The sequence below is a fragment of the Rutidosis leptorrhynchoides genome, chromosome 10, assembly GCF_046630445.1.
Source record: "Rutidosis leptorrhynchoides isolate AG116_Rl617_1_P2 chromosome 10, CSIRO_AGI_Rlap_v1, whole genome shotgun sequence".
NCBI lineage: Eukaryota > Viridiplantae > Streptophyta > Magnoliopsida > Asterales > Asteraceae > Rutidosis > Rutidosis leptorrhynchoides.
Window position 1 is genome coordinate 330,278,492 of NC_092342.1, and position 24,651 is coordinate 330,303,142.

Consider the following 24,651-nt stretch of genomic DNA (forward strand, 5'->3'; position numbering starts at 1 on the left):
AGTAGTATAAAGATCATGTGCTATTAGTCTTATCAAAAGATTGTATCTTTTATATGTTATACAGATCATATTTGTGGCTAATGAATAGAGATGATTTATCAGTTTCTGTTTTATCTTTTAGTTGTCAGTACGGTGAACGCTGCAAGTTTCTTCATGTAAATCAGCAACAAGCCAAACCAAATCCTTTCGGTTTTGGTACACAAGCTAATTCCCAACCTCAAAAACCAAATACCTTTGGATTTGATGCTCAGAATAACTCTCAGGCTGGGACTAACACTAATCAATTCAAGGTTCCATTCCGTGTTTTTACTTTTATTGTTCATTTAATATCTACATTGTTAGTCTCATCTTGATTCATGTTTTAGTTTTTTACTTTTGTTTGGCTGACTTCTTAACATGTACTGTTGATCAGCCCGGTGCTAACCAAGTGTAAGCATCTAGTCAAGAGTTCTTTTCGTAGTATTTATTGTTTCTTTGTTACTGAATCTGACTGATTGTGGGTTTGATGTTATAAAGTTGCACAAATTCAGAGGCTTGCAAGCGCCAAATGCGTGAAGATTTTGAGCAAGAAAAACCGCTTTGGAAGCTTACACGTTATGGTCATGCCAAATAGTATGTTGTTCCTCATCTTACATTTCATTATTGTAAAGAAATTTTGTGAAATTATATAGTCAAACCATAAGCCGAATGTTCGGGAGACTTTATTTGCATAGTACTCCCCGAGTACTCCTGAGTTCTACAACACTGTTTGATTGTTACCAAGTTATAGGATAATAAATATACATGTATGTAGTTGGTCAAACTTTCTTTACTTAAGATGATGTCATGTTGTAACCAGGAAACTGTTTCTTTCTTTACCTAAAAACAGGGCCAGCATTCAGTCAATTGTAGGTTTATATATAACCACCACACTATTTCTATTTCCGTATCATTTTCCTTCTAAGATGATTGTAAAGGTGACATTTTGGACCCATTTACTTATTAATGGACCGGATTTAGTTTATCTTCCTTACATACATGTCAAATCACAAAGTTATCTAGAACGGGAATTATCTTCCTTATATTACTTAATACAGGTTTCCAAATGAGGCAATAATTTCTATATATACTTTCTTTTTTATTTTTCTTTAACATGTTTCACAGAACAGTTTAATGTTATACTTACTTTTGTTTAGGTGAGAATTTGTTGGTTCTTTATCTTATGCAATTTATAGATAAGTTGATTCGTGTTGTGTTTTTTTTTCTAACCGGGTTAAATGGCTCAAATGTCTGTATATAGTTGAATGCATACAAATTACTAAATAATTATTTGGAAGAAGTGAAATTAATATAGTAATATAGTATTATTATACTTTTATTTTTAACACGATTAACACTATTTTCAAATGGTAAGCGATTGACACTCTAATCACTTTTATTATTTTATTTATCTTTAGCCAACCCAACATGACCCTGCCCCTACTATAGTGTTGTTATTCCTTGAATAATAGGAGTAATAGTTTTGTTTGCAGATTACTGAAGAAGCACCTCCGGATGGAGTCGTTTATTAAGGCTATTCGGGGGTCTCTACTAATAGCTAGAAGTGGAAGTTTCAACATTCTTTCTTTACTTCACTCTGAAAAAATATTAAAACTTAAGATTTGTATTTGACAATTTTATATATTCATATACAAGAAAAAAAGATGTCAGAGACTTGACAAGAATAATATTCATCAAGGTTTTCTGTATGAGTTGAGTAAAGTAAAGGGTTATGTGATGGTCTATGTCTTATTGTAAGCTCAGTAACTAGTAAAATCTTGGAATTGAGGGTTTTTACTGGTAACTCTAAACTGATTATGGTAAATGAAACTATGATCAGCCAAATGGTTAGCTATGAAGCCATGAACATAGCTGCGTCATTCATCTATGACAACTTGACATCCATGTTTGGCTACATATTTTTTGTACTAGAAGTGGCTACATAGACTGTTGCTAACTGCCAAAGACCCCTCGTCATACCTTTCGAGCTTCTTATGTACGGTTGGTATTACAAACGTTTTGAACAAACATGCGGAAGCCTTGAATTAATCCTCAAATTAGACCATTTTCAACTATGACATACCACCAGAGAAATGAGTGTCACATCAGCACTTTCTTCCCAGGATTGAGGAAGATGACGAACTTCCAATCTAGGAATCAGATTCATTAAAATTTGAGTGGTTATAGTTGGTTTTTGGTCGATAGTCGTGGTTTCGGGGGGTCGAAGTTGTGAATATTGATTGTGGTCTTTGGACGAGTTTCTCTCTTTGTTAACGTTTATACATTTCACACCACCACCACGTGGTTAGATTGTATGATCGATGCTGCTTGGTTTAAGGTTTCAGTGAATTTGTCTTGTTGTGATTGTGATGGTTGTGGTGAGTTTTTCACATGTTTGCATAGTTTTTATCGAGTGATTATTGAGGGGTCATGTATGATGTAAAATTGGATAGCGGCTCATTTCTTATATTATTGGAGTGTATGCTTTATTATTTTGGGGTTCACTTGGATCTTTCTTTTATCTCGTAGTATTCAAGATCATGTTATTGTCTTTGAAATTGTGTTTGTGATTTTTAATATCTATTTAAAGATTGATAATGTCATTTAACATTGTAGTTACTAATTTCTTCATAGTTTTATTTATGTTTATAATAATGTTCTCTTTAAGACAGAATTTGAACGTTAATATTTTCTCGTAAAACACATGTTACGATTTTGGAAAAATCCCTCTTTTGGTTTGTTTTCATTATTTAATTATGGGTTAAAGCCACAAATTGGCTATCTACTTTCTCAATGCCTCGATGTCGCCCATATACCCATTTGCGTCCCACTGTTGTCTACAAACTTTCAAAAAATGTACCAATGTCAACATTTCATTACCGGTTACCCATATACTTTCAGTTGTGTTCTGATTTCGTCCATATACTTTCAATTTCTGTTTCGATGTATCACCGGCGTGTCATGATTACTTAGAAGCTACGTCATCAATTGATTTCGTTACATGTAAAAAAGTATAGTGCGCGACATCGGTACATTTTTTTAAAATTTGTAGATGACAGTTGAACGCAAATAGATATATGAGCGACATCGGAACATTTAAGAAAGTATATATCCAATTTGTGACTTTAACCCTTTAATTATTTATTTCATTTTATTTTAAACCGGAAAAAGGAATAGGGAATATTTATTGTCCTAAAATGGGTATTACCCAAAAGGGAAATGAAAATATAAATACGTGGCGATGTTAGAGACACGTAGGCGTATGCTAACCCCCATTGCTTGCGAATCCTTTAGCTTCTTTCCCCTGTTCCCCTATCCGATCAATCAAACAATAACTAAAATAAAAAGCCAATACTTTATTGCAGAAATTAAACTCTCGCTTTTCAGTTCATGTTGCGTTTTTGTAGAAAATTAACCCCCAAATTCTACAAATCATTCTTCATAAGGATTTGCTAGGGTTATGAAAAGGAATAGAAAGTTATTAAATTGGTGAATTCGAAGGATAAATATATACTTATAATTTAAGATATTATTAAGTGACTGATGTTTAGAAGCAACAATATAACAGCAAGGCTATTTGAACGTCAGATTCGAACTCCTTCTCCTGGCACTACTGTATGTTTTCTTCTTCTTCTTCATATATTTATATTTATATTTATATTACGTATTATTATATTTATATTTTTATTTTAGTATGAAATGAAAATACCTTTTTAGTGTGTTTACACAGTGCTATGTTTTGTATTTGTAGTAACTCAATAATCAAATCCCTCTTACAAAAGTTTATACAATTTTAGGTTAATCTTTTAGGGCTAATGTCATAGATTAGCTACCATTTGTATCCCGTGTGCCCCAAATTGATCATTGAGTTCAAATTGTCATGCCAATGATGTATTCCGTTTTAGTCGATTTTTATTATGTCATTAAAAGCAACAAACTTTCTCAAATGTTCCACATTAGTTATCGATTCATTATACAATTCATTATAACCGAACAAAATGGAACTGATAAAACGATGAATTCAGGTTCACCGTGCCAGGCGATTTTACGAGAATATAGTTCCAAGTTTCACAATATACGATGTTGAATGTCCCGATCATTCGTTTCGCAAGTTCACAGAAGACGGCAAGTATTTAATAAGTTTCAGTAGAAACCATCAAGATTTGATTGTGTACAGACCAACATATTTATCTTTTTCATGCAAACAAGAAGATTGTGATAATCCAGATCTTCCATTAAAAGCCAAAAAGTTTGAGAGTTTCTTCACACAATTGTACTCGGTCCCACTTGCTAATGCAAGTGAGCTTATATGTAAAGACTTTTTTCTTTATGCTGAGACTAACCAATTTGGACTTTTTGCAACTTCAACTGCACAAATTTACGATGCCCCTGCTATTAATGGTGCTATTCAAGGTGTTCCGTCTATCGAGAAAATAACGTTCCATCTTTTGAGGTGTGTTCTCGACTCTCTATTAAATAATTTCATCGGTTGAAAATTCTATAACTTATATTTCCATTTGTGCGAAGGTACAAATCGAGTTACGACATTTATGACCCATTTGCTTATGATAGGGTCATTTGGGTTGTGTTTTATCTCTAACGGGTCAAAAGGGTATATTGAAAAGATCGACTTAAAGACATGTCAATTGGGTAAACGGGTCGAAAATCGTCCAAAATTGTGTTTCTAGGCTGCCAAGATCCCGATATCGGTCATTTAGGAATACGATTTTGATGAATGAAATTTTGTTAAGTCTATATGTGACTTAGGAATTTGGATTTTTCATAGGATCCCAATCTTGACTATAGGATGGTAAGATAACAAGCCAATTCTGTCTTGCTTGGCTTAAATTACTGAATTACAAAACTGCAAATTTGTAAATTCTGTTAACAAAAACAAACGAATATGATATCCTCCTAAGTGGGCCTGTAACAGTTAATTCATGTAGTCCAGAAGTTAAACATTTCAATATTGTAAAATTACATCACATAGGCCCAAAAACTATCCATTCTGCCCTGAACCCAGATTGAATCGTTATCTAACCTGCTCGACCATCCCATTTGAGTTTTGACCACCTTTATGTTAACCTAATGATTGACTTTTTCAATCCTCATGCTTGTTATTTTTTAAAAAGATAATGTCAGTTTCTAAAATGAATAATTTGGATCAATTTATGGAGATACTAATTCTATATATGTACTGGCGTTTACTGTGTGAAACATAAATATCATGTCAAATGTTTTATCTGAAAAAGTCAAAAGTCAAACAGTACTCCATATTTCATGTGGCAGTAGTTATTATAGCAATTAAATTGGGTGTGGTTTTTCGTTTCAACGTTTTATTAGACTGGAAGATGGAGTTGTACTCGATGAGAGGGTTTTCAGCAACGATTACATAAATTTGGCACACAGCATGGGTGTATTTTTATTCGATGATTTGCTCGCTATAGTCTCTCTCCGTTATCAACGTATTCACATACTTCAAATTCGGGATTCGGGTAGTCTTGTTGATGTACGAGCAATCGGGGAGTTTTGTCGTGAAGATGATGAACTTTTTCTAAGTTCGAGTGCACAGGCAAGTAAAATATTTGTACAATGTGTGGTTTTTAATCGTTGTTTATTTAATTGTTTTTTATAAATGTATTATTTTTGGAAAAAGGAAATTGGATTTACTGAATCTGTTTAATGTTGCAGACCGTTTCAAATGTTGAGAGAAGTAATACACAATTCATGCCTGTGAATGATGCTGTAAACGGCCCGAATGTTGAACAGCCTGCTCAAGAAAACCCGTTTTTGAGTGGTATAAAACAAAGATTGCTTTCTTTTATTGTTCGAGGGATACGAAATGAAGAAAAAGACGAAACTATGGTTAGCCTTTGACTATTCAACTTTTTTTTTTCTTATTAGGGAAAGTCATAGTCACTTTTAAGTTTCAAAACAGACATTAATACACCCCGTTGTATTTGAGAGTTTATACATGTGTTCAAATGATATGTTTTCTAGACACACGTGTATGGATTTAATGATTTGTTGCTTAATGCTCTATTTTTTATTGGTGATTCAGAGAATCCAATCCCTTAAGAAGAAGTTTTATTTTCACTTTCAAGATTACGTCGATTTGATTGTATGGAAGGTTGGTGCTGAATTAATTAGTTTCTTTTTATGTTGGGTTCCTTTAAACATGATATGAACAGTTATTTTTTTTTTTTTTATTTTTTTTTTTTTGGGTAGGTGCAATTTTTGGACCGACATCATTTGCTAATCAAGTTTGGGAGTGTTGATGGAGCTGTAAGTTTTCTTATAATTTCTTTTCCTTTTTTACAAAGCGTGAGTGTAATTTTTAAGAGAGAAAATGCATGTTACATAATAATTGTTGTGAGTTGCAAATAACTAAACTAAGTTCATAGAAAAGGAAGTTATTCATTTGTTGTCAACCTGATACAGGTGTCACGAAATGCTGATAACCATCCTGCTTTTTTTGCTGTATATAACATGGAATCAACCGAAATCGTAGCATTTTATCAGGTATTACTCAGTACCTATTATTCTTATATGGTATCAAATCATGATATCATTTTCGCAAAATATTTTCAATTAATTAGCATTGTAATGTTTTTGCAGATGTCATCAGATGAGCTATATTTGTTGTTTGAACAGTTTTGTGATCATTTTCATGTACCCTCAAAAAGTTCTCCGTATATGAATTTTATATCGTCTCACTCGAACAATGTTCATGCTCTCGAGCAACTGAGAAGCAGTAAAAATAAAGCTACAAGCTTTTCCTTGGTAACATTTTTAAACCTGTATTTATTTTTTTATTACTGAAGTTGATAGCAACAGATGATATCTGTTTTGTAAGGGTCCAAACAGGGTAACCATCAAGTCTTTATTGTCAATTTTAGTTATAATTTAGTAAATAGTTAGACAAATTATATATTATCATAATGATATAATTTCTTTTAATCAAGTGATCTAAGAGATATTAGGCATTTAAGAATACTTTGGGTGTCTTTTGAATCATTTATGTTTCCATTTTTTTTTAGTTTAATCGCTTAAACCGATGCATTGACATTTGAGATGAGACTAACATTTGTTTTAAACTATGCAGTTTGTTAAGAAAGTGCTGGCCTCTTTACCATTTAATTGTCAATCTCAAAGTCCTTCGCCTTACTTTGATCAGTCTTTATTTAGATTTGATGAAAAGGTTCGTCTTCTATACAATATATGACTTTATAAGCTGTGTCAATTCAACGACCATTTATCGAGTTAAAATTGACTTTTCATTACATCTTGCATACGTTAGGACTCGATATAAAAGTGTTGTATGTACATATGTATATGTTTGCAGCTTATTTCTGCTACGGACCGGCATAGGCAGTCGACAGACCATCCGATCAAATTTATTTTAAGGAGACCTCCACATACCCTCAAGTTCAAAATCAAACCAGGTAAGAAATCACATTATGTATCTTTTCATTACAAAAGAAAGAAACAATTACAAGGACAGTCCCTGTGGTTTGTTCCAGCTGGTCCAGTCCCTAAACTTTTTTTTGACAATGTCAGTCAGGTTTGCAAATGTTGCAAGGACAGTTCTTCCGTCTTAACGAATTTTGGACGGGGGACTGTCTTTGAAATAGTTGCAAACCACAGTGACTGAACTTTTAAAACGATGTTTAGGGACTGAACCTGCAATTTGGAACTAACTACAGGGACTGTCCTTGTAATTTATACAAAAAGAAAAGGAAAAAAAGGTCTATTGATATTAGTTACCAAACTCAAACTGAGATCTGACTTCATTACAAATTAATAAATCAATATTTCTTCTTTACATTTACTCTCAATAAGAAATTCAATGTACTTGCAACAATAAATTCACTATAAGTTGAAAGAGTCTGTTTGACCTCAAAAGTCAAACGTTATATGTTTGGATAGTGAAGAAGATGATGACAAGGTTGAAACTTTATTGGTTTATCATATCAGGACCTGAAGGTGGCGTTACAGATTGCAGGACTAAGAGGATATCGTCTTTTCTTTTTCATCCAATTTTGCCGATGGCCCTTTCAGTTCAGCAGACTTTGTTTTTGCAGCCTGCTTGTGTAAATATTCATTTCCGTAGATAGCTTAATGAGTTGCACCATGAAAATAGTGTCATTGAAATTGCATTCGTCTACAATATATGTAAACTCGTGTCTCCTTCACATTGAAGAGAGAATATGGACAACAACACTAATCCATGAAGAGAGAGTACTTATGTCAAAAGTTAAACTTCAAACAAATTTACTCTTCATTTCAGAAGTTGATTAAGTTCCAAAATTTGGGAAGCAATGTTGTACAAGAGTTTTTAAATTATAAAGAGGCTTAATGTTTTATTAGAAGAGGTTTTTTTTTTTTTTTTTAATGCTCCAGATGTCATTGTTTTATAATTGATCGGCATTGTTGTTCTATAGTTTATTCTCATTAGTCCTATGTGCATTTAGTGATAGCCTATACTTTGTTGAAAGCCCATTGATGTTAACATTACGAGTTCACCGAAATCTTTTTCTTGTGTCGGGAAATAGTCAGGGAGGTGATGACCGATTTTTGGTGGTTTTCATCTATGAAGTTCAGCGTTGGAACTAGTTTATGAAATAATGGTTTCGTGTGGTTGTGCTTTCAGTTACCGCCACTTCGGCCTCTGTTTATGGGTGTTTTTAAGAGTGTGCTCTGGTGAAATCACGTTTCAAGTACTCTTTCCGGCGATGGCTTATTTTCGGCTGGGACATCCTTAGGCGAGTTGGAGTTCGATATTGGTGTGTTTTCGGTAGTGGTTGATGGAATGTGGCTCTTCTCTGCCACTTTCTGGTCTCTTGCCTCGTGTGGGTGGTTCGATGTTTGCTACATCGACCTATTTTTTCCGTGTTTCTCTGGCCGACTTCGAGTTATTCCGCCATCTTTTCCACCGTCTCCTCCTCTTCCTCCTGCCCACTCGCCACCATCTCCTTCCCAGAGCCGCCATCGTACCGCCTCGATGATCCAATTCCCGAACCACCACGTCCACCACCACCTCCTTTTAGCTGTTGTACATATAAAGAACCAACCCGAGCTGCAAAAAAATCCAGCCCATTCAAAACCGGGACCTCATTGACCGAGTTAAGCAGTCTAGGCCATTGGATACACACCGCAAACATTGGTGGGGGCTGGCTGGACCTCCTGGGAGAAAATGGGAATTTTGTGGTGTTATTCGAGTTTGATCCGATGCAACGTAGTAGCCACCCTGTGAGTGCATGAATGTAAGACTTTTGTGAGTTGACCCAAAACTCGAAACGAGATTTTGAGTTTTGTAATTCAAATTCAAGATTGGTAGCTGAACGGGTGAGCCTATGTGGCTCATTAGGGTGCTCTGACGTGTACTTTTTTTTGGCTTTGATGGTATCCCGGCTAGTAAAATCTTGGCTTCATCGAGTATACATTTTATTGTCGATGTTAAGCAAATCAAAATTTTTACTCCAAACTATATAACAATTCATTATCAAGTAGAATACTTCGTAACAACCAATTATAACTCAAAATATGCGCTATTAACTAATAATCACAAAGATTACACGAAACATTAGTTAAAAAAAACATGTAGTTTTGTAAATATATTTATGGATATGAATAATATCCGTTAACCCGCTTTATCCACGGATATGGATATGGATGAATGAAAGTGAAATTAAAAGGATATGGATATGGATTAATAGATTTATATGGATTCATCAACCGATCAATATTCGATCCATTTCAGATCCATTGTAATCCCTCTATTTCTGACTGCACTTTCATATCTATTTTCTTTTATAAAAGTATTAATTATGTCGATTTCACTTTTATTTCCACAATTTGCCTTTTTCGAGATTTTTTTTACGTAAAGTAGCTATACGTTTTTTTTTTTCTATTTTTTAATTTTATTTTACAGTTGATTGCCTTTAACATAAAGTTATTAACACCCAATTTAGAGTTACTTAATGAAAATTAATTAGGGGGAAACTTTTTTAATTAGATCATGCTACTTTGAAATTCGATGGTGTTTTTTTTGTTGCATTCGAAGGAGTTGGTTTACTTTTAGACACTCAACAGTTAAAATGTTAAATTTATGAAAGAAGTAAAAAAAAAAAAGCACATTTAAAAAATCAAATATATTATAAAAAAATTGATCGGTCCTAAATGTACGTTAAACTGTTCCACCGTAACTAGTTTATATCAAAATTGCAATAGGTGCTACATTAGGATCCATAAGAAACCCAAGCTCATAATCTCAATCCAATACGATCCCCTCATAATTGCTATCAATTTCATCGTAATGTTGATTCATTATTCAACAAGGCTGAAGTCGGCGACGCTAAAAATGGAGATAGCAATGGAGGTGCTAGACTTGAAAGCGTGGCGGCGATTGAATGACCGGATTTTAGTGATCGGGATAATTATGGTTATGGTTTGATTTTTATACGAAGGAATAAAATAAATAAAAAACTCATATATCTTTCACCACCATATAAAAACCAAACTCTAACCCTAATTCTCTACACCACTCAAATCCGGCTAATCGATCGCCGCCTCCCTCTCAAATCTAGCACCTCCATTACTCTTTTTCCGGCATCACCTGCTTCAGCCTTATTGAATAATGGATCAACATCATGATGAAATTGATAGCGATGATGAGAGGATCGTATTGGATTACGATTATGAGCTTAAAATCCTAGCTGCTGGGTTTCTTATAGATTCTGCTATAGCACCTGTTGCCTAACCTGCTGCTCAACAACCTGCTACTCAGCAACATGTTGCTCAACAAACCTAATTATCATCTAATACCTATATTAATAAATTTTTAATAAATGAAAAAATTACATAATTACATCTAACAAACTACCTACCATAAAAAACTAAAAAATTCCCATAAACTACACCTTAGGCACACTAGTAGTTTCTGGACACGTGGCACTCTCCCATTGCTTAATCAAATCAGCATACCCTTGAGCTGAACATACAGCAAATTCTGTTAATGAACTCACAGCAACTGACATCCCAGCACACAACACTCTAATGGCAACTTCCGCCATCTTCTCCACCGTCTCCTCCTTCGCTTCCCACCCACTCGCCACCATCTCCATCCCCGAGCCGCCATCGTACCGCCTAGACGACCCAATTCCCGAACCGCCACCGCCACCGCCACCTCCTTTTAACTGTTGTACATATAAAGAACCAACTCCTGCTGCAAAAAAATCCAGACCATCCAACACCGGGACCTCATTAATCGAGTCAAGCAGTCTAGCCCATTGGATACACACTGCAAACATTGGTGGGGCCCCACTAGACCTTCGGGGAGAAAATGGGAATTTTGTGGTATTATTGGAGTTCGATCCAATGCAACGTAATAGCCAACCCGTGATTGCATGAATGTAAGACTTTTGTGAGGTGACCCAAAACTCGAAACAAGATTTCCAGTTTTGTAATTCGGATTCAAGATTGGTAGCTGAACGGGCTAGCCTATGTGGCTCATTAGGGTGCGCTGACGTGTACTTTTTTGGCTTTGATGGTGTCCCGGCTAGTAAAATCTTGGCTTCATCGAGTATCCGTTTTTGAGTTTGATGACATTCCGCCGTTACCTTCCACATTCTTGATAACCTGGTTGTATTAACATGGCATTTGTCATTTTGTAATAAAAATAAAAATAAAAATTCATAACTAAAACTAATGAAATGACAATATTACCCATGAATCAGTTCAAGAAGCTGTGGCTGAAGTTCTTGATCCCTTAAAGTTTCAATCCTTTTCGACACAGCTTCAACCGAATGTATTGAAACCTTTATCTGAGTATGCAAATCTCTAATGGCGGTTCTCGTTTTATCAAGATAAGAATGGTCATCTCCTTTAGCATCATGGTTCCTAAGTTGAGCACATTTCTTATCATACGCTATACGAAATCGTTCACCAGTCTGTAAAGTTAACCAAAAGAAATCATGATTACTTGCTAAATGACAATAATACCCTTGGAAGAAAGTCAACATACTGATGCTATACATACCTTGACTTCCTGATACAGTTTCTTCTCCCAGGCGTATAGTTTGTCAAGTGTAGATTGATGACTATTATGAAACATAAAAGAATCATCAGATAAATCGCTGCTGCTAGTATAACCTTCGTCTTTTGAATTTCCTGAAGAATTTATTAAGAATCTTGATGAATTTGAGCGAGAAGATGATGCAGACCGCAATAATGCCACCGGATTCAACATCTTCATACCTGTTTGGTCAAAAAGATCCAAAATGAGTGATGTGGATCCAATTTACTATCTCAAGATGGGTGGCAAAATGAGTGGGCCAGTGGTTGGTTAAGTAACAGGCCAAAAGAAGTAAACTTTTTGCCAAAACTTTTACATGTTCATCACTAAGTAGTATGCCAAATAAATATTGACTAGAAATTTGATTTAGTTGTGACTAGAAACATTAGTCCTAATGTCTACATATAATCATATTTTACAAGTTTTATTACTTATATTTATATTTATATACTCCAAAAAGGGTCTAAAGAAGTGTTTGCTTTCGGGTCAGGCCAACCCAAACCAACCCATTTTGACCCAACAAATTTTGTTTTCCCTTTTGACCTTTATCATACTAACCTGTGTGGTCATGTGAAGTTTTATTATTTGTATTTATGTACTCCAAAAAGGGTTTAAAGAAGTGTTTGCTTGCGGGTCGGGCCAACCCAAACCGACCCATTTGGACCCAACAAAGTTTATCTAGTTTGACCTTTATCATGCTGACCTGTGTGATCATGTGAAGTTGACGAGTACTGAGCCCGATTAGCATCTAACATAACCGAAAGCTCCTTAGCTGAATCAGATATAATTGTGAATTGATCTTCAAGATCTTTAATCACTTCTGACATGCTCGTTGGCCTTCGGTTCACATAAACCGTGAACCCGGGTGTCCCTTCGTTTTTAGCCCTTTCTTGATTCGAAACAACGTCTCCCGTTCCATTATTAGCCACTTTTCCCGAACTCTCCGTTTTTGAAACCTCAAGATTTTGACTTTTACTCATCGTTGGTGGCGTTTCTAACTCATGTTCACTTTCCATTTCGTCCCCACTATCCGTTTCAAACTCATCATCATCATCATCATCATCATCATCATCATCATTATCATCATCATCATCATCAACATCAACGACTGAAACTTCGTCTTCATGATCATGATGCATGTGGAATTTGTCCCTTCTGTTCACTCGATGATGATGATGATCGATTTCTTCATGCTCGGTTTCTTCTTCAAGCTCGGGTATCCCTTCTTCTTCTCTAACTTGTTGTAATCCGTTGATATCATCATCGAACATCGTTTGATGAACACTGTTTCTCGTTGAATAACCGTAATAATCCAAAGACGAAAATGGGTTCCAAAAAAAATCCCATTGTGATGATGATGATCTTTGAGGCGAAGGCGGTGGTAAATTCGGTCTATTGTAGCTAAAAATGGATGCAGCTGGCGATTGTGATTGTGATTGTGATTGCATATCGAAAAAACTATCGGCTGCGTATTGGTAAACGGGCGAGTGGTTATACGACTCGACCCGTGCTGTTTCTGGCGAATCGGGCGGTCTTTGTTCAACGAAAATGGGCGGGTTTTGACCCGATCTAAGGTAATGGACTTTCGGTTGTTCAATGGTGAATGAATTTGGTGAAATGGTGATGAATCGTGGGGTCGTTTTTTTGGTTGTGGGTCCCGGTGGTGTTGTGAATGAGTCTAATGAGAATTCGCGAGGTTCGTCACCTTCAACGTAATCTTTAAGGGCTGCTGAAACTCTTTTAAGTGACAGAAGATAAGCTTTATGACCAGAAGCGAACTTGGTTCGTTGTTCGACAGCTTTTTTAATGAAGTTTTTTCGGTCTTTACAAAGCTGAACAGCTTCTTCATCGTCCAATTTCGAAGAAGAACATCCCATTTGTTTGAAGTTATGTGTTATTAAGATTCAAATCAGAGGGTTTAACCAGATTCATAAGGGGATCTTTAGTCCTATTTTAAACCAAAACAAAAATGGGTCAAACCAAAACAGAAAACTACATAAATTATCTTTTTTGGGTAAAGAAACAAAGAAGATAAAGGTTCATGAAGGTACAAGCTGCAGCCTTGCAGAGCTCATCACATGGGTGAAAGAAATACAAAACAAATAATTTAGGTAATTATAAAACTATTAATAAGTAATGTAATTATGTAGCTTTTGTTAAAGCAACTGATCAACAAAGAAACAAGGAATTATTAGAACATAGGAAAACTCCCAAAAAAGTAAAACAATTCATAGTAATTATAGCTTCTTCTTGACTAAAGCATTTTAAATCCTTTATTAAACAATCAAATTGCCAGAAAATATAATAATAATAATAATAATTACTATTATTATTATAATACTAAGGTGAAAAAAAGACTATCAGATTGGAGAAGAAATCTCTAAAACAAATCAAATCAAATATTAGATAATCATTTTGAAAAAGATTGTTCTAGTGTTTCAGTATGTGAAAACTGTGAACTACTCACTGTGCCAAAAAAGTCAATATTTTGACCTTCAAAGATTCATCAAAATGGTACTATTTGTTTGTTCAAACAAGAATCACAGCTACAGAAAACAACGAAAGGTACTAAAGCTCTTAAATTTTTGGAGATTCAAAATCAACAATGTCTAACTCCATTCTGGATATGTTAAATTTCATGATTAAAACTCTAATCAAAATAAAAAATTGTTTTCGTACATACAATAAGCAAACCTGTTATATAAAGTTTGATGCTTTAGAGCATAAAAGTACATAAAAAACAAGGAAATCGGTAATTATATGCAAATTAGTAAAAACTATTACCTGGGTATTAAGTAAACAATTATGGGCATGAGCAAGATTTGTGCTTTAGTAGAAATTAGCTTCAAAACACACACACACAAACACTTACTTCTTTGGTGGGTGAAATGAGCTTCAAGAACACGCAGTTGGTGTGTGTGTGTGAGAGAGAGAGAGAGAGAGAGAGAGAGAGAGAGAGAGAAAGAGAGAGAGTATCAGTGCAACGGTCAAAACTCTGTTTAGAGTGGGAACCAAAATAAAAATAGCATGAACGAAAAATAAAAGTAAGAAATGAGAAAAAAATATTACAGAGCAAATTTATTAAATTTATGAAATAATGGTACAAAATTTAATGCGTTTATTACAATGTATTAAATGGGTATCGTACTTAATTTAAGGATCATGGTTTTGAGATAAAGAAGTTGCTTTACAAAAAGGTTTGATGTATGGAGACCTAAAAAATAAAGGAAAGAATAATATGAAGAGGATAGCCAAATCCCAATTTTGCCTTCTTCTTTATTTATATCTATATCTGTATCTATATTAATCTGTATTTCGCCCTTTTTTCAGCATATAAGCGAATAAGGTATGGTCTATATTATTATTTTCTAAAGGAAGTTGTCGACGTCGTCAGGAGACTTAAGTACCTTCGCGATCATATATCATGCACGTACACACTTTTGGAAGGAAACACGGATCACATTGCAGAAATTTGATCCTTAAACCATCCCGAGGGGGTAGACGACCAGGTTTGAATCTTGAATGAATCCGGGAGAAACCCCCTCTGTGGTCAATCTAGATCTTCATATTTCAGGCAGATTGATTAATAGAATGGACAGAACGAGCCTCAAACCCATAACCTAAATTCAAGCCCTACACACAAGGTGTGGGATATCACTAAGGCAAACCTGCAATGGTGTATGTTCTATATTACTCCGTCTGTCCCACTATAAGTGTTCATATTTGACTTTCTGAATCTTTTGTTGTAAACTTTGACCATAAATATCTTTATATGTGTTATATAATATTTTATAAAATTTATATGAATGGATTGGGTTTTTAAATGCGATTTTATTTATATAATTTTCATCAAATAACATATAACACAAATAAAAATATTTACGGTCAAGTTGACAAATAAAGACTTTGAAAATCAAATGTGAACACTTATAGTGGGACGGAGGGTGTAGTATATTACTCTATCGCTTCCTATTTGATTGTTTATTGACAAAGAATACAATTTTATAAAATTCGAAAGCAAGACCATTAGGTTTGAAACAATGAGCTCTACCAACCGAGCTACTTAAAAAAGCAATTTTATAAAGATTACAATTTTATCATTGTTATAAAAGTAATAATTGGATGATAATTTTATTATTATTATAGATATTGCATAGTATATTTATTTTGAGTATAAATAGGTGTGTTGAGTTAGAGTTTATTGTATGTATTTTTTTGGTTAACAAAAACACACACTCTCTCTCTCTAGATTCCAAATGCCACCAAACTCTCATTGTACATTTTTCTATAAATAAAAAATCAATTACTCATACCTTTTGTTCAACCTTTGTTTTCTCCGTTTTACAGTATCTCTATCTCTATATACCTTCTACAGTCAAGAACTACTAAAGGTAGTTATAAGCCTACTGAATTATAACACGTTATCAGCACGATTATCTCAACATTTATACTAAATATGGTTGGCTCTGCCACCTAACTAATATATGGTCGGTTATACCACCTAAATGATATATGGTCGACACTGTCGCCTAATTTACATTTATGTTATCTAACATTTATTTATGTATACTAACATTTACAGTTATGTTCACTAACATTTATATTTATGTTATTTAAGTTATATATGGTCGGTTATACCACCTGAATTATATTTTCTGTAATCTAACTCTTATTAACTTCACTAACATTTATATTTATGTTATTTAAGTTATATATGGTCGGTTATACCACCTGAATTATATTTTCTGTAATCTAACTCTTATTAACTTCACTAACATTTATATTTATGTTAATAAGACCTCATGATTGTACGCAACACGTCATTTGACAACACGGTACTTTATGTACGCAACACGTCATTTGACAACACGGTACCATGGGTCGAGATTAATTCCGATCAATACGAATACGATGGGGTCTTTATATGTTATCTAACATTTATGATTACTTATGCAATTAATCATTATTTATTTCATGCATACTAATGTTTATTCTTAAATTTATAATCTTAAAAGTTAAAATAAAAAAAGTAGTTTGTATTTTTATTAAAAGTAAATCTTAAAAGTTAAAATAGAAAAAGTAGTTTGTATTTTTATTAAAAGTAAATTTTAAAAGTTAAAATAAAAAAAGTAGTTTGTATTTTTATTAAAAGTAAATCTTAAAAGTTAAAATAGAAAAAATAGTTTGTATTTTATTAAAAGTAAATCTTAAAAGTTAAAATAAAAAAAGTAGTTTGTATTTTTATTAAAAGTAAATCTTAAAAGTTAAAATAAGAAAAGTAGTTTGTATTTTTATTAAAAGTAAATCTTAAAGGTTAAAATAAGAAAAATATATTATAATAATATATATTATAACTTAATATATATTATAATAATATCATTAATAATATAATATAATATGAACCTATATTCCCTTATGATTTTATTATTTGTAATCATACCATTATTCCTTTGTTTACTACTTATGAATCTAAACTAATTCTAATTGCATGTTGTTATTTATCTACGAAAAAAAATATTATGATTATGATTATGATTATGATTTATATTGTTCATCTTTCTGAAAATAGAAAATGTCAAACTTATCAAAGCTTAAGTTTGATGCCTTAGACGTATCGGGAACAAACTACACATCATGGGTTATGGACGTAGAAATAAATCTTGGATCATTGGGTATTCTAGAAACTTTAAAAGAAAATAATACTTGTTCCGATCAAGATAAATTAAAATCAATTGCTTTTATTCGCAAACATATTGATACCACCTTAAAACATATGTTTCTCACTATCAAAGATCCACATGTTTTATGAGAAAGTATCAAGAGTAGATTCGATAATCAAAAGGAAATATTACTTCCAGCTGCGAGGGAAGAATGGAGAAATCTAAGGTTCCAAGATTTCAAAAAGGTAAGTGAATACAGCTCGGCCATGTTCAAGATCCGTTCAAAGCTTCAATTCTGTGGTCAAGAAATAAGTGATGCTGATATGATGGAAAAAACTTTCTCCACAATGCATTCTGCAAATATAACTGTGCAAGAAAATTTAAGATTGCAGAATTATAAAACTTTTTCCAAACTTCAAACTTATCTCTTAGTTGCAGAAGTTAATAAAGAATTACTGATGAAAAATCAAGAATCTCGTCCTACCGGTGCGCTAGCATTTCCTGAAGCTAATGCTATTAACAATAATAATAATAATAAAAGAAGAAATGCACATGGACGAGGGCGTGGAAGAGGTCGTAGCCATATTGGCCAAAACCATCATCATGGAAATTACCATAACAATAATAAAAATCATAACTATGTTCGAAATCACCCTTATGGTAATGGTCGTGGTGGTGGTCGTGGTCGTGGTGGTCGTGGACAAAGAAATAATAATCCACAAAATTATAAAATCCAAACACCATACAATCCCACAAATCACAATGTTGAAGAAGGCTCTTCAAAGAATGTTGAAGATTCTTGTTACCGATGTGGTAAAATTGGCCACTGGTCTAAAAACTGCCGAACAAATCAGCATTCTGTTAATCGGTATCAAGAATCCCTAAAGGGAAAAGGAAAAGAAGCAAATCTTGTGGATGACCTTGATACAAAAATCACTGAGCCAACTTGTGACTACTTTAATGAATAAATTTCTAATATCTATATATATATATATAGATATCCTATTATATGTTCTCGTTAAATAAATGGTTGTAGATTTTCAATCTACACCATATCTAGTTTACTACATATTTCCTTATTATGTGCTATCGTTAGTAACATGTTTTGAATGTAATATATTGATGAATTATATACTCATTATTTGTTTCTCATATTTTTTTTTGAAGTTCATGATGTATATTGCTGGAGTAAAAAATCAGTCAAATGGTGGAGATATTTGTATTGCAGACAGTGGTGCCACTCACACCATACTCAAATCTAAAAAATATTTCACAGACTTGAAAGCAACGGAAGGAACTATACATACTATATTAGGTCCTGTGGACTTAATAAAAGGAATGGAAAAGGCAAAATTCATGTTACCAAATGGTACGAATTTTCTGATAAATAATGCCTTATTTTCTCCCATGTCAAAGAGAAATTTGTTAAGTTTCTCTGACATATACCAAAATGGATATGATTATCAGTCAGTGACAACAGAAAATGAAAAATATTTAAGTATCACTGATAAGAATCGTGTAATTGAAAAACTACCAAGACTTCATTCTGGTTTACATTATACACATATAAATGTACCTGAAGTAAATGTGGTAGTTAAAGAAAAATTATGTGATCCTGTAATGATCAGTTTGTGGCATGAGAGATTAGGTCACCCAGGATCAACAATGATGAAAAGAATAATACAAAATACACATGGACATCCATTGGCGGATCAAAGGATCCCTCATGATGCACTTATCCCATGTACATCATGCTCACTTGGAAAGTTGATAATAAGACTGTGATGACCCGGAAAATTTCGACTTATTTAAACCAATTCTCTATACGATTTATTATTTTGACACGTTAAACAAAGTCTGTTAGATTGAGTCTCAAAAATTTTAGAACTGTTTCATATATACAATTACCGTTGACTACTCTCGACGATTCATGAACAATTATATGTATGTATATATATATGTACAAGTAAAAACGACTTTCCTACAGTAAACACTATTTGCTACAGTAAAACACTATTTGCTACAGTGAAACCGTATTTTGCTACAGTGCTACAGTGAAAACGACTTTGCTACAGTGATTTGCTTCAGTAAAACACTATTTGCTACAGTAAACACTATTTGCTACAGTAAACACTATTTGCTACAGTACACTATTTGCTGCCGACGAACTAGCAAACAAAACGGGAAAGGCGGCCATGCGATCGCATGGCAAAAACACTGAAAACTCATGCGATCGCATGAGCTACAGTAAATCGTAAAGTACTATAAATACGCAGTTTGTTCGACGATGATTTTCATACATAAATCTCTCAATATTAATATTTATATTATAATTATAATTTTAAATTTAAGTTTAATAATAATAAGATATATACGAGGGTGTTTTTATTTCGGGTTTCAAACCGCTTTAAGCTAAGGAAATATTGGGTATTGTTCGGGGTATTGTTCTTGAATCCAAGGCCAATCATACGATCGTCTACCATCATTACGTCTACGAAATTTGCCTACAATATTGAGTCTCAATATTGAACTGTGAGTTTATAGTCTCCCTTTTTAAATACTTTAAATATTTTTGGGCTGAGAATACATGCAATTTATTTTAAACGCTATAAGACACAAGTACATACTAAATTCTACACTGAGTTAAACCGAAAATCCCTTAGCTTTGGTAACTAGTAGCTGCCAGTACATAGGATATGGACTGGTGGGCGCGAATAATTGTATATGGATCCATAGGGCTTGACATCCCCGTCCGAGCTAGAGCGCTAGCCTTTTAACGGACGTATGTTATTTGAGTTTAAGACACGTTGGTTTGCGTGTATTAAAACGAATGGGGTAATTATCACTATAGCGTTAAGTTTAGTTACCAGGGTGCTCTGTTACGTAGAATCTATTGATAAACTTTTGATGAAATCTTGTGGTCTATCTTTATATATGTTTATGACTCGAGCAATTAAACCTATAATTCACCAACATTCGTGTTGACTTTTTAGCATGTTTTATTCTCAGGTCCTTAGAATGCTTCCGCTGTGATGTGCTTGTTGCCTGCATGGAGTCTCTCATGCTTTGTACAAAGTTTATTGCATTCAAAATAAAACTGCGTTGTGTAATAAATAATTGGACTGTGATGTCAACCTGTAAATTAAAGACTTATGTATTTCGGGGTTTTGCTTATACCTAAGCACTTGCCCACATGTTTATAACTTTCTATGTTTAGAAAGTCACTTATTTTAATGAATGCAATATTTTATCAAAACGTATCATATAGAGGTCAAAACCTCACTGTGGAATCAATGATTAACGTGCCGCGTCAATAGCAATTTTGACGGGTCGTTACAAAGACCATCACCTCTTAAGGTTGAAAAAGAATCACCAATGTTTCTTGAAAGAATTCAAGGTGATATATGTGGACCAATTCATCCACCATGTGGACCATTTAGATATTTTATGGTTCTAATAGACGCATCTAGTAGATGGTCTCATGTTTGTCTATTATCAAGTCGAAATATGGCATTTGCAAAATTTCTTGCTCAAATTATTAAATTGAGAGCACATTTCCCTGATTATACTATTAAAAGGGTGAGACTAGATAATGCCGGTGAGTTTACGTCTCAAGCATTTAATAACTTTTGCATGTCTATTGGGATTATTGTTGAACATCCCGTTGCCCATGTGCATACACAAAATGGTTTAGCTGAATCATTAATTAAACGATTGCAGCTAATAGCTAGACCATTGATAATGCGAACAAAACTCCCAGTATCTGTATGGGGCCATGCAATTTTGCATGCTGCATCATTGATTCGCATTAGACCAAGCGCAAGTCATACATATTCTCCTTTGCAACTTGCTTTTGGTCATCAGCCAAATATTTCCCACCTTAGAACATTTGGTTGTGCGGTTTATGTCCCTATCGCACCACCACAATGCACTAAAATGGGTCCTCAAAGAAGGATGGGAATATATGTTGGATATGAAACATCTTCAATAATAAGATATATTGAACCCATGACGGGTGATGTTTTTACAGCACGTTTTGCTGATTGTCACTTTAATGAAACATTATTCCCTAGATTAGGGGGAGAAATAAAAAATAAAGAAAATGATGTTTCATGGTGTGAACCTCAATTAATGTATCTTGATCCTCGCACAAAAGAATGCGAGATCGAAGTTTAAAAAATAATGCATATGCAAGAACTTGCAAATAAATTGCCTGATGCATTTACAGATACAAAAAGAGTGACTAAATCATATATACCAGCAGCAAATGCTCCAGCTCGAATTGAAATTCCAAAAACTGGCAATAATGTTATTCTTGAGTCTTTGCCACGCCAGAAACGTGGGAGACCAATTGGTTCCAAAGATAAAAATCCTCGGAAAAGAAAATCAGCTGATAATGAGGTAAAAGAAAGTGATCAAGAAGAACTACAAATCAATACTCCTTCTGCAGAGGAGATTGATGATGTCAATACGGAATTTTCAATCAATTACGCACATTCAAAAATATTATGGAACCGAAATGAAATGAAAAATCTTGATGAGATATTTTCATATAATGTTGCATATGACATCATGAATGATGATGATGATCCAGAACCAAAATCTGTCATGGAATGTCAAAATAGACATGATTGGGATCATTGGAAAGGAGCAATACGAGCTGAATTTGAATCACTCAATAAAAGAAAAGTTTTCGGATCTATCATTCTCACACCTAAAGATGTGAAACCTGTGGGATATAGATGGGTTTTTGTGTGAAAAAGAAATGAGAAAAATGAAGTTACAAGGTATAAAGCTAGACTTGTAGCTCAAGGTTTTTCTCAAAGACCGGGAATTGATTATGAGGAAACTTATTCTCCTGTTATGGATGCAATTACTTTTAGATACTTAATCAGCCTGGCAGTTTCTGAAAATTCAGAAATGCATCTCATGGATGTTGTGACTGCTTATCTTTATGGATCACTTGATAGTGATATATATATGAAGATACCTGAAGGATTTAAGGTATCAGAAGCAACCAATGCAAAACCCAAAGAAATGTACTCAATCAAGTTACAAAGGTCTTTATATGGGTTGAAACAATCGGATCGCATGTGGTATAAACGATTAAGTGATTACTTGATAAGCAAAGGGTATACCAATAATCTTATTTGCCCATGTGTTTTCATTAAGAAAACAACATCCGGATATGTGATCATAGCTGTTTATGTTGATGATCTTAATATCATAGGTACAAATAAAGAGATCCATGAAGCCATTCAACTTCTAAAGAAAGAATTTGAAATGAAAGATCTCGGAAAAACCAAGTATTGCCTTGGTTTACAAATTGAACATATGCCTAATGGTTTACTTGTACATCAAACAACATATACTGAAAAGATTTTAAAACGTTTTAATATAGACAAGGCAAAACCATTAAGTACTCCTATGGTTGTTAGATCACTTAATGTTGACACTGATCCATTTCGTCCCTGTGAAGATCATGAAGATATCCTGGGACCAGAAGTACCATATCTTAGTGCAATTGGAGATCTTATGTATCTTACAAATTGTACAAGACCTGACATTTCTTTTGCAGTTAATTTGTTGGCAAGGTTCAGCTCAGCTCCTACCAAAAGACACTGGAATGGGATCAAACACATATTTTGATACCTTCGAGGAACTACTGATTTAGGATTATTTTATTCTAACGAATCAAAACAAGATTTGGTTGGTTATGCAGATGCAGGTTATTTATCTGATCCACATAAAGCTAAATCTCAAAATGGATATGTATTCCTAAATGGAGGTACCGCAATATCATGGCGTTCTCAAAAACAAACACTTGTTGCAACATCATCAAATCATGCCGAAGTAATTGCATTACATGAAGCCAGTCGGGAATGTTTTTGGTTGAGATCAATGACACAACTCATTACTGATTCTTGTGGACTAGAACGCAATAAAAGTTCAACAACTATCTATGAAGATAATGTAGCTTGCATAACACAGATGAAAGAAGGGTATATCAAAAGTGACCGAACAAAACACATACCCCCTAGATTCTTCTCATACACTCAAAATCTCATTAAGGACAACCAGATTGAAATGAGATATGTTCAGTCCAGCAAAAACTCTGCTGACCTTTTCACCAAAGCACTTTCAACTGCTATTTTCAGAACACACGTTCATAATATTGGCATGAGGCATGTTCAGAAGATGTAACAACTCAGGCGTTGCCTACTTGAGGGGGAGTCAACTCTATGCTGCACTCTTTTCCCCTTAGCTAAAGTTTTATCCCAAAGGGTTTTCTTTAGCAAAGTTTTTAACGAGGCAGTACTGGTTATTCACTAATAAAATTATCATCCAAGGGGGAGTGTTATAAAAGTAATAATTGGATGATAATTTTATTATTATTATAAATATTGCATAGTATATTTATTTTGAGTATAAATAGGTGTGTTGAGTTAGAGTTTATTGTATATATTTTTTTGGTTAACAAAAACACACACTCTCTCTCTAGATTCCAAATGCCACCAAACTCTCATTGTACATTTTTCTATAAATAAAAAACCAATTACTCATACCTTTTGTTCAACCTTTGTTTTCTCCGTTTTACAGTATCTCTATCTCTATATACCTTCTACAGTCAAGAACCACTAAAGGTAGTTATAAGCCTACTGAATTATAACAATCATTTACTTTTACCTCTCTTTTTCTATTTTATAAAGGAGTACATGCATAAAGTAAGATAAAAAACAAATTTATCTAATTATTTTTATCTATTTATAAAAGCGAATAATTAATATGAAATATCTTAAAATGAATTCTTAGAACAATAAAATAAGGACGAGGGATTAATACAATTATATTTAATGTATAATTCTCATTTAATTGAATTGAATTTATTAGTTTATA

General features: G+C 33.6%; 2 protein-coding genes across 2 annotated transcripts; one reads left to right on the top strand and one right to left on the bottom strand.

Annotated features, from left to right (window-relative positions):
- The first annotated feature begins 3,363 nt into the window (after positions 1-3,363).
- LOC139871054 (light-mediated development protein DET1) lies at positions 3,364-8,388 on the top strand. The gene is made up of 11 exons (XM_071858800.1): positions 3,364-3,633; positions 4,044-4,471; positions 5,362-5,590; positions 5,710-5,883; positions 6,080-6,148; positions 6,247-6,303; positions 6,460-6,540; positions 6,637-6,801; positions 7,124-7,219; positions 7,364-7,463; positions 7,996-8,388. The coding sequence occupies exons 1-11, from the start codon at positions 3,562-3,564 to the stop codon at positions 8,133-8,135; spliced, it is 1,611 nt and encodes a 536-aa protein (XP_071714901.1). The 5' UTR covers positions 3,364-3,561; the 3' UTR covers positions 8,136-8,388.
- Positions 8,389-10,201: 1,813 nt separating this feature from the next.
- Positions 10,202-15,018, bottom strand: LOC139871050 (uncharacterized). The gene is made up of 5 exons (XM_071858797.1): positions 14,879-15,018; positions 12,798-14,042; positions 12,059-12,276; positions 11,746-11,969; positions 10,202-11,658 (listed from the first exon to the last, which is right to left on the bottom strand). The coding sequence occupies exons 2-5, from the start codon at positions 13,969-13,971 to the stop codon at positions 10,935-10,937; spliced, it is 2,340 nt and encodes a 779-aa protein (XP_071714898.1). The 5' UTR covers positions 13,972-14,042; positions 14,879-15,018; the 3' UTR covers positions 10,202-10,934.
- Between the last annotated feature and the right edge of the window lie 9,633 nt (positions 15,019-24,651).